Source organism: Lethenteron reissneri, unplaced genomic scaffold (genome assembly GCF_015708825.2).
Source record: "Lethenteron reissneri isolate LAM-NWPU_2019-01 unplaced genomic scaffold, ASM1570882v1 scaffold_164, whole genome shotgun sequence".
Lineage (NCBI taxonomy): Eukaryota > Metazoa > Chordata > Hyperoartia > Petromyzontiformes > Petromyzontidae > Lethenteron > Lethenteron reissneri.
In genome coordinates this window covers 22,233-33,881 of record NW_026891377.1, presented here as the reverse complement: position 1 = coordinate 33,881, position 11,649 = coordinate 22,233, and the positions used below count along the sequence as shown (strand labels likewise).

The 11,649-nt window shown below is 56.9% G+C and overlaps 1 protein-coding gene across 1 annotated transcript; it reads left to right on the top strand.

Annotated features, from left to right (window-relative positions):
• Positions 1-398: 398 nt before the first annotated feature.
• TANGO2 (transport and golgi organization 2 homolog) lies at positions 399-11,647 on the top strand (the record flags this gene model as incomplete). The annotated part of the gene is made up of 7 exons (XM_061547155.1): positions 399-479; positions 5,115-5,189; positions 5,765-5,853; positions 7,921-8,040; positions 10,500-10,614; positions 10,867-10,970; positions 11,598-11,647. Coding segments are annotated over exons 2-7 (534 nt in total), but the record flags the coding sequence as incomplete, so codon positions are not given.
• Positions 11,648-11,649: the final 2 nt, after the last annotated feature.

Below are 11,649 nucleotides of genomic sequence, written 5' to 3'. Positions count from 1 at the left end.
GAGCCCCTCAGCTCCGCCCTAGCCCCTCCCCTCAGCTCCCCCCTAGCCCCGCCCCTCAGCTCCCCCTGAGCCCCGCCCCTCCACTCCCCCTGAGCCCCTCCCCTCAGCTCCCCCCTAGCCCCTCCCCTCAGCTCCCCCCTAGCCCCGCCCCTCAGCTCTCCCTGAGCCCCGCCCCTCCACTCCCCCTGAGCCCCTCCCCTCAGCTCCCCCCTAGCCCCGCCCCTCAGCTCCCCCCTAGCCCCGCCCCTCCACTCCCCCTGAGCCCCTCCCCTCAGCTCCCCCCTAGCCCCGCCCCCCCACTCCCCCTGAGCCCCTCAACTCCCCCCTAGCCCCTCCCCCCCACTCCAAGCCACGCCCCTATTTTGTAACGCGCCCGCTGATTGGCTCGCAGCGAGGAAGGGTCGGGTGGGGGTGGATGCAAGGCGATCGCTGATTGGCCGAAAGCGGCCCCGTGACCTTCCCGAGACTTACAGGGCAGCGTAAGTTGATGTACCATCATCACCGTCGGATTATAATAATTATTATAATTATCATCATCATCGTTATTATCGTAAGCATCACGACGACGAGATAGATTAATGTCACCATTGACTGCTATAACTGTTCTGTAACAATCAATTGCAGTGTCACGCATAGCGGTTCGAACCGGTTACAGAGTTTTTTTTCCTTTGCCTACCGGGAACTCTGTGTGTGTGTGTCTCTGTATGTGTGTCTGTCTATTTATCTATGTGTGTGTGTGTCTATCTGTGTGTCTCTCTGTGTCTGTCTGTGTGTGTGTATCTGTGTGTGTGTGTGTCTCTGTGTGTGTGTGTCTCTGTGTGTGTGTGTCTGTGTCTCTCTGTGTCTGTCTGTGTGTGTGTCTCTGTGTGTGTGTGTCTCTGTATGTGTGTCTGTCTATCTATCTATGTGTGTGTGTGTCTATCTGTGTGTCTCTCTGTGTCTGTATGTGTGTGTGTCTCTGTGTGTGTGTGTGTCTCTGTGTGTGTGTGTCTCTGTGTGTGTGTCTGTGTCTCTGTGTGTCTGTGTGTGTGTGTGTCTCTGTATGTGTGTCTCTGTGTCTGTGTGTCTGTGTCTCTCTGTGTCTGTCTGTGTGTGTGTCTCTGTGTGTGTGTGTCTGTGTGTGTGTGTGTCTGTGTGTGTGTGTCTCTGTGTCTGCCTCTGTATGTAAAGTAGTACACTGCTATACAGTGGTGTACAGTGCTGCTATACAGTGGTGTACAGTGCTGCTATACAGTGGTGTACAGTGCGACGATGTACAGTGCTGAGTGGTGCAGTGTGCGCGGTGTACAGTGCGGCCGGGTACAGTGCGGCAGGGTACAGTGCGGCAGGGTACAGTGCGGCAGGGTACAGTGCGGCAGGGTACAGTGCGGCAGGGTACAGCCACAGGCGGTGGTGGTCGTGGGGAGAGGTGGTGTAGTGGTGAGCGACTAGGTGAGTGAGTGTACGACTGTACGGGTGAGTGTGCAGGTGAGTGAGTGACTAGGTGAGTGAGTGTACGACTGTACGGGTGAGTGTGCAGGTGAGTGAGTGACCAGGTGAGTGAGTGTACGACTGTACGGGTGAGTGTGCAGGTGAGTGAGTGACTAGGTGAGTGAGTGTACGACTGTACGGGTGAGTGTGCAGGTGAGTGAGTGACCAGGTGAGTGAGTATACGACTGTACGGGTGAGTGTGCAGGTGAGTGAGTGACTAGGTGAGTGTACGGGTGAGTGAGTGTGCAGGTGAGTGAGTGACCAGGTGAGTGAGTGTACGACTGTACGGGTGAGTGTGCAGGTGAGTGAGTGACCAGGTGAGTGAGTGTACGACTGTACGGGTGAGTGTGCAGGTGAGTGAGTGACCAGGTGAGTGTACGGGTGAGTGAGTGTGCAGGTGAGTGAGTGAGCAGGTGAGTGAGGTTACGACTGTACTGGTGAGTGAGCAGGTGAGTGAGTGACCAGGTGAGTGAGTGTACGACTGTACTGGTGAGTGAGCAGGTGAGTGAGTGACCAGGTGAGTGAGTGTACGACTGTACTGGTGAGTGAGCAGGTGAGTGAGTGACCAGGTGAGTGAGTGTACGACTGTACGGGTGAGTGTGCAGGTGAGTGAGTGACCAGGTGAGTGAGTGTACGACTGTACGGGTGAGTGTGCAGGTGAGTGAGTGACCAGGTGAGTGAGTGTACGACTGTACGGGTGAGTGTGCAGGTGAGTGAGTGACCAGGTGAGTGTACGGGTGAGTGAGTGTGCAGGTGAGTGAGTGAGCAGGTGAGTGAGGTTACGACTGTACTGGTGAGTGAGCAGGTGAGTGAGTGACCAGGTGAGTGAGTGTACGACTGTACTGGTGAGTGAGCAGGTGAGTGAGTGACCAGGTGAGTGAGTGTACGACTGTACTGGTGAGTGAGCAGGTGAGTGAGTGACCAGGTGAGTGAGTGTACGACTGTACGGGTGAGTGTGCAGGTGAGTGAGTGACCAGGTGAGTGAGTGTACGACTGTACGGGTGAGTGAGCAGGTGAGTGAGTGACCAGGTGAGTGAGTGTACGACTATACGGGTGAGTGAGCAGGTGAGTGAGTGACCAGGTGAGTGAGTGTACGACTATACGGGTGAGTGAGCAGGTGAGTGAGTGACCAGGTGAGTGAGTGTACGACTATACGGGTGAGTGAGCAGGTGAGTGAGTGACCAGGTGAGTGAGTGTACGACTGTACGGGTGAGTGAGTGACCAGGTGAGTGAGTGTACGACTGTACGGGTGAGTGAGCAGGTGAGTGAGTGACCAGGTGAGTGAGTGTACGACTGTACGGGTGAGTGAGCAGGTGAGTGAGTGTGCAGGTGAGTGTACGGGTGAGTGAGTGTGTAGGTGAGTGAGTGTGCAGGTGAGTGTACGGGTGAGTGTAAGGGTGAGTGAGTGTACGACTTGACGGGTGAGTGAGTGACCAGGTGAGTGTACGGGTGAGTGAGTGTGTAGGTGAGTGAGTGTGCAGGTGAGTGTACGGGTGAGTATAAGGGTGAGTGAGTGTACGACTGTACGGGTGAGTGAGCAGGTGAGTGAGCAGGTGAGTGAGTGTGCAGGTGAGTGTACGGTGAGTGAGTGTGTAGGTGAGTGAGTGTGCAGGTGAGTGTACGGGTGAGTGAGTGTGTAGGTGAGTGAGTGTGCAGGTGAGTGTACGGGTGAGTGAGTGTGTAGGTGAGTGAGTGTGCAGGTGAGTGTACGGGTGAGTGTACGGGTGAGTGAGTGTGTAGGTGAGTGAGTGTGCAGGTGAGTGTCCGGGTGAGTGAGTGTGTAGGTGAGTGAGTGTGCAGGTGAGTGTACGGGTGAGTGTAAGGGTGAGTGAGTGTGCAGGGTGAGTGAGTGTGCAGGTGAGTGTGTAGGTGAGTGAGTGAACAGGTGAGTGTGTGTACAGGTGAGTGAGTGACCAGGTGAGTGTGTAGGTGAGTGAGTGAACAGGTGAGTGTACGGGTGAGTGTAAGGGTGAGTGAGTGTGCAGGTGAGTGAGTGTACAGGTGCGTGTGTAGGTGAGTGAGTGACCAGGTGAGTGTACGGGTGAGTGAGTGTGTAGGTGAGTGAGTGTGCAGGTGAGTGTACGGGTGAGTGTAAGGGTGAGTGAGTGTACGACTGTACGGGTGAGTGAGCAGGTGAGTGAGCAGGTGAGTGAGTGTGCAGGTGAGTGTACGGTGAGTGAGTGTGTAGGTGAGTGAGTGTGCAGGTGAGTGTACGGGTGAGTGAGTGTGTAGGTGAGTGAGTGTGCAGGTGAGTGTACGGGTGAGTGAGTGTGTAGGTGAGTGAGTGTGCAGGTGAGTGTACGGGTGAGTGTACGGGTGAGTGAGTGTGTAGGTGAGTGAGTGTGCAGGTGAGTGTCCGGGTGAGTGAGTGTGTAGGTGAGTGAGTGTGCAGGTGAGTGTACGGGTGAGTGTAAGGGTGAGTGAGTGTGCAGGGTGAGTGAGTGTGCAGGTGAGTGTGTAGGTGAGTGAGTGAACAGGTGAGTGTGTGTACAGGTGAGTGAGTGACCAGGTGAGTGTGTAGGTGAGTGAGTGAACAGGTGAGTGTACGGGTGAGTGTAAGGGTGAGTGAGTGTGCAGGTGAGTGAGTGTACAGGTGCGTGTGTAGGTGAGTGAGTGACCAGGTGAGTGAGTGACCAGGTGAGTGAGTGTACAGGTGAGTGTGTAGGTGAGTGAGTGAACAGGTGAGTGTGTGTACAGGTGAGTGAGTGACCAGGTGAGTGTGTAGGTGAGTGAGTGAACAGGTGAGTGTGTGTACAGGTGAGTGAGTGACCAGGTGAGTGACCAGGTGAGTGAGTGACCAGGTGAGTGAGTGAACAGGTAAGTGTGTAGGTGAGTGAGTGAACAGGTGAGTGTGTGTACAGGTGAGTGAGTGACCAGGTGAGTGACCAGGTGAGTGTGTAGGTGAGTGAGTGAACAGGTGAGTGTGTAGGTGAGTGAGTGAACAGGTGAGTGTGTAGGTGAGTGAGTGAACAGGTGAGTGTGTGTACAGGTGAGTGAGTGACCAGGTGAGTGACCAGGTGAGTGACCAGGTGAGTGAGTGACCAGGTGAGTGTACAGGTGAGTGTGTAGGTGAGTGAATAGGTGAGTGAGTGTGTAGGTGAGTGAATAGGTGAGTGAGTGTGTAGGTGAGTGAGTGAGTGACCAGGTGAGTGAGTGACCAGATGAGTGAGTGACCAGGTGAGTGAGTGTATGGGTGAGTGAGTGACCAAGTGAGTGACCAGGTGAGTGAGTGTACGGGTGAGTGAGTGAGTGAGTGACCAGATGAGTGAGTGACCAGGTGAGTGTGTAGGTGAGTGAGTGTACGGGTGAGTGTGCAGTTGAGTGACCAGGTGAGTGTTTAGGTGAGTGGACAGGTGAGTGTGTAGGTGAGTGTGTAGGTGAGTGTGTAGGTGAGTGTGCAGGTGAGTGAGTGTGCAGTTGAGTGACCAGGTGAGTGTTTAGGTGAGTGGACAGGTGAGTGTGTAGGTGAGTGAGTGTGTAGGTGAGGGAGTGTGTAGGTGAGTGTGTAGGTGAGTGAGTGTGTAGGTGAGTGCACTGCTGCAGCAGTCAACCCACGGCACCTGCTGGGTCTGTCCCGTGACCTCCTCCTCGTGCACCTAGCTTGGCACAGCAGCCCACCCACGTGACGCCTCCTCCCTCCCCAGGATGTGAACCCGCTCCCCGATGTGCATCCTCTTTCTCAAGTTCGACCCACGGCCAACGACCAGGGGAGCTTACAGGTGAGTGTGTGTACAGGTGAGTGCACTGGTGAGTGTACTGGTGAGTGTGTGTACAGGTGAGTGTACAGGTGAGTGTGTGTACAGGTGAGTGTACAGGTGAGTGTGTGTACAGGTGAGTGTGTGTACAGGTGAGTGTACTGGTGAGTGTGTAGGTGAGTGTAGATGAGTGTACTGGTGAGTGTACTGGTGAGTGAGTGTACAGGTGAGTGTGTAGGTGAGTGAGTGTGTAGGTGAGTGTACAGGTGAGTGTGCAGGTGAGTGTGTAGGTGAGTGTACAGGTGAGTGTGTAGGTGAGTGAGTGTGCAGGTGAGTGTACAGGTGAGTGTGTAGGTGAGTGAGTGTGCAGGTGAGTGTACAGGTGAGTGTACAGGTGAGTGTACTGGTGAGTGTACTGGTGAGTGTACTGGTGAGTGAGTGTACTGGTGAGTGAGTGTACAGTTGAGAGTGCCCATGTCCCCGTGTGACCCCCCCGTGACCCCCCCCGTGTGCCCCCCCATGACCCCCCCACCCCCCGTGACCCCCCCACCCCCCGTGTGACCCCCCCCGTGACCCGTGACCCCCCCGTGACCCCCCAGGCTGATTGTTGCTGCGAACCGCGATGAGTTGTTCTCACGCCCATCACTCGCCGCTCAGTTCTGGCCCAGCCACCCCCACGTGATCAGCGGTAACCACCACCACCACCACTACCACCACCACCACCACCACCACAACCACCACCACAACCACTACCACAACCACCACAACCACCACCACCACAACCACCACCACCACCACCACTACAACCACCACCACCACCACAACCACCACCACAACCACCACCACAACCACCACTACAACCACCACCACCACCACAACCACCACCACAACCACCACTACAACCACCACCACCACCACAACCACCACCACAACCACCACCACCACAACCACCACCACAACCACCACCACAACCACCACCACAACCACCACCACCACAACCACCACCACAACCACCACCACCACCACCACCACCACCACCACCACCACCACAACCACCACCACCACCACCACTACCACCACCACCACCACCACTACCACAACCACCACCACCACCACCACTACCAAAACCACCACTACCACAACCACCACCACAACCACCACCACCACCACCACAACCACCACCACTACCACAACCACCACTACCACAACCACCACTACCACAACCACCACCACCACCACCACCACTACCACAACCACCACCACCACCACAACCACCACCACCACTACCACCACCACCACCACAACCACCACCACCACTACCACAACCACTACCACCACCACCACCACTACCACCACCACTACCACAACCACCACCACCACAACCACCACCACCACCACTCCACAACCACCACCACAACCACTACCACCACCACTACCACAACCACCACCACCACCACTACCACCACACACCACTACAACCACCACCACCACCACAACCACCACCACCACTACAACCACCACCACCACCACAACCACCACCACCACCACTACCACCACCACAACCACCACCACCACAACAACCACCACAACCACCACCACCACCACCACTACCACCACCACCACTACCACAACCACCACTATCACAACCACCACCACAACTACCACTACAACCACCACTACCACAAGCAACACCAGCACCACAACCACCACCACCACTACAACCACCACAACCATCACCACCATCACCACTACCACCACCACCACCACAACCACCACCACAACCACCACCACCACCACAACCACCACCACAACTACCACTACAACCACCACTACCACAAGCAACACCAGCACCACAACCACCACCACCACTACAACCACCACAACCATAACCACCACAACCACCACCACCACAACAACCACCACCACCACCACTACAACCACAACCACCACCACAACCACCACAACCACCACTACCACCACTACCACCACTACTACCACAAGCAACACCACCACCACAACCACCACATCCACCACCACAACCACCACTACCACAACCACCACTACAACCACCACCACGACAACCACCACCACCACAACCACCACAACCACCACCACAACAACCACCACCACAACAACCACCACCACCACAACCACCACCACTACCACCACCACTACAAACACCACCACAACCACCACCACAACCACCACTACCACCACTACCACCACTACTACCACCACCACAACCACCATCACATCCACCATCACAACCACCACCACCACAACAACCACCACAACAACCATCACAACCACCACCACAACCACCACCACAACAACCACAACCACCACAACAACCACAACCACACCGTACATGGTGTAGCGATGTAGTGTAGTAACCATCGCCACTAGGGAGACAAAGGCGGCCGGGCGTGGTGGTCCTGGCCACCCACCCCCCTCTGTGTGTGCCACAGTGCCGCTAGCCTTCATAGGTGGTGCTACTAGCAGCACTTGCCCCTGCAGCCCTGCTAGAGGCTACCTGGGGGAGCTTTGTCTGTGTGTGCATCATAGGTGGTGCTACTCGCTACTAGCAGCACTTGCCCCTGCAGCCCTGCTAGAGGCTACCTGGGGGAGCTTTGTCTGTGTGTGCATCATAGGTGGTGCTACTCGCCACTAGCAGCACTTGCCCCTACTGCCCTGCTAGAGGCCCCTGCAGCCCTGCTGGAGGCTACCTGGGGGAGCTTTGTCTGTGTGTGTGTAGGTGTGGACCTGCAGCAGGGCAAGGAGGGGGGCTCCTGGCTGGGGGTCACGAGGGGGGGCAGGTTCGCGGCGCTCACCAACGTGCTGGAGGTCACGCGGGACCCACACGCACGCGGCCGGGGTGAGGACACTCACCACTCACTCACTCACTCAGTCACTCGCTCACTCAGTCACTCACCACTCGCTCACTCACTCGGTCACTCGCTCAGTCACTCGCTCAGTCACTCGCTCAGTCACTCACCACTCACTCACCACTCACTCACCACTCAGTCACTCGCTCAGTCACTCGCTCAGTCACTCACCACTCGCTCACTCACTCGGTCACTCGCTCAGTCACTCGCTCAGTCACTCGCTCAGTCACTCACCACTCACTCACCACTCACTCACCACTCAGTCACTCGCTCAGTCACTCGCTCACTCACTAACCACTCACTCACCACTCACTCACCACTCACTCACCACTCGCTCACCACTCGGTCGCTCGGTCACTCGCTCAGTCACTCACTCAGTCACTCAGTCACTCAGTCAGTCAGTCACTCACTCAGTCACTCACTCACTCAGTCGCTCAGTCACTCACTCAGTCACTCACCACTCACTCACCACTCACCACGGTGTGCCCCTGTCGCCAGGCGAAGCTGGTCTCTGAGTCACTCACTTGCTCACTCAGTCACTCACCACTCACTCACCACTCGCTCACTCGCTCACTCACTCACCACTCACTCACTCACCACTCACTCACTCACCACTCACTCACTCACTCACCACTCACTCACCACTCACTCACCACTCACTCACTCACCACTCATCACTCACCACTCACTCACCACTCACCACTCACTCACCACTCACTCACCACTCACCACTCACTCACCACTCACCACGGCGTGCCCCTGTCGCCAGGCAAGCTGGTCTCTGAGTCACTCACTCACCACTCACTCACCACTCACTCACCACTCACCACTGCGTGCCCCTGTGCCAGGCGAGCTGGTCTCTGAGTCACTCACTCGCTCACTCACTCACCACTCACCACTCACTCACCACTCACCACTCACTCTCTACTCACTCACTCACCACTCACTCACCACTCACTCACTCACCACTCACTCACCACTCACCACTCACTCACCACTCACTCACCACTCACTCACTCACTCACCACTCACTCACCACTCACTCACTCACCACTCACTCACCACTCACCACTCACGCACCACTCACCTGCGTGCCCCTGTGGCCAGGCGAGCTGGTCTCTGAGTCACTCACTCGCTCACTCACTCACCACTCACCACTCACTCTCTACTCACTCACTCACCACTCACTCACCACTCACCACTCACGCACCACTCACCTGCGTGCCCCTGTGGCCAGGCGAGCTGGTCTCTGAGTCACTCACTCGCTCACTCACTCACCACTCACCACTCACTCACCACTCACTCACCACTCACCACTCACTCTCTACTCACTCACTCACTCACCACTCACTCACCACTCACTCACTCACCACTCACTCACCACTCACCACTCACTCACCACTCACTCACCACTCACTCACTCACTCACCACTCACTCACCACTCACTCACTCACCACTCACTCACCACTCACGCACCACTCACCTGCGTGCCCCTGTGGCCAGGCGAGCTGGTCTCTGAGTCACTCACTCACCACTCACTCACCACTCACCACTCACTCACCACTCACTCACCACTCACCACTCACTCACCTGCGTGCCCCTGTGGCCAGGCGAGCTGGTCTCTGAGTCACTCACTCACCACTCACTCACCACTCACCACTCACTCACCACTCACTCACCACTCACCACTCACTCTCTACTCACTCACCACTCACTCACCACTCACTCACCACTCACGCACCACTCACCTGCGTGCCCCTGTGGCCAGGCGAGCTGGTCTCTGAGTCACTCACTCACCACTCACTCACCACTCACCACTCACTCACCACTCACTCACCACTCACCACTCACTCACCTGCGTGCCCCTGTGGCCAGGCGAGCTGGTCTCTGAGTCACTCACTCACCACTCACTCACCACTCACCACTCACTCACCACTCACTCACCACTCACGCACCACTCACCTGCGTGCCCCTGTGGCCAGGCGAGCTGGTCTCTGAGTCACTCACTCACCACTCACTCACCACTCACCACTCACTCACCACTCACTCACCACTCACCACTCACTCACCTGCGTGCCCCTGTGGCCAGGCGAGCTGGTCTCTGAGTCACTCACTCACCACTCACTCACCACTCACCACTCACTCACCACTCACTCACCACTCACGCACCACTCACCTGCGTGCCCCTGTGGCCAGGCGAGCTGGTCTCTGAGTCACTCACTCGCTCACTCACTCACCACTCACCACTCGCCACTCACTCACCACTCACCACTCACTCACCACTCACTCACCACTCACTCACCTGCGTGCCCCTGTGGCCAGGCGAGCTGGTCTCTGAGTCACTCACTCGCTCACTCACTCACCACTCACCACTCGCCACTCACTCACCACTCACCACTCACTCACCACTCACTCACCACTCACTCACCTGCGTGCCCCTGTGGCCAGGCGAGCTGGTCTCTGACTACCTGCGGGGCGAGACCTCCCCCTCCGCCTACCTGCAGGGGGTCTCCTCACACGCTCAGCGCTACAGCGGGTTCAACCTGCTCGCCGCCACCTTCGCGTGAGAGCCACCCACACCTCCTCACCACTTCCTCACCACCACCACCTACTCACCACCACCTCCTCACCACCTCCTCACCACCACCACCTACTCACCACCACCTCCTCACCACCTCCTCACCACCACCACCTACTCACCACCACCTCCTCACCACCTCCTCACCACCTGCCCCTCACCACCTCCACCCACGCTCACCACTGTGCGTGAGCCCTGGTGGTGCGATGTCTCCTCTGCCCTCTGACTCTACCCCAGGAGTGGCGGTGATGGTGATGGTGGTGGTGATGGTGGTGATGGTGGTGACGAGCTGTGGTACTACAGTAACCGTAGCAACGCAGCGCCCATCTCACTCCAGCCTGGTGAGGAGAGTGTGTGGGTGAGTGTGTGGGTGTGTGGGTGGGTGAGTGTGTGGGTGAGTGTGTGGGTGAGTGAGTGGGTGAGTGAGTGGGTGAGTGGGTGAGTGTGTGGGTGAGTGTGTGGGTGAGTGTGTGGGTGTGTGGGTGTGTGGGTGAGTGTGTGAGTGAGTGAGTGGGTGAGTGAGGGTGAGTGTGGGTGAGTGTGTGAGTGTGTGTGTGTGTGAGTGAGTGGGTGAGTGAGTGGGTGAGTGTGTGAGTGAGTGAGTGCGTGAGTGAGTGAGGGTGAGTGTGGGTGAGTGAGGGTGAGTGTGTGTGTGTGTGTGTGAGTGTGTAGGTGAGTGAGAGTGAGTGTGGGTGAGTGTGTGAGTGAGTGAGTGTGAGGGTGAGTGTGTGGGTGAGTGAGGGTGAGTGTGTGAGTGTGTAGGTGAGTGAGTGAGTGAGTGTGTGAGTGTGTGAGTGAGTGTGTGAGTGTGTGAGTGAGTGTGTGAGTGAGTGAGTGGGTGAGTGTGTGAGTGAGTGAGTGCGTGAGTGAGTGAGTGAGGGTGAGTGTGGGTGAGTGAGGGTGAGTGTGGGTGAGTGAGAGGGTGAGTGTGTGGGTGAGTGAGAGGGTGAGTGTGGGTGAGTGTGTAGGTGAGTACGGGCTGAGTAACGCCCTGCTGGACACTCCGTGGGGCAAGCTGCG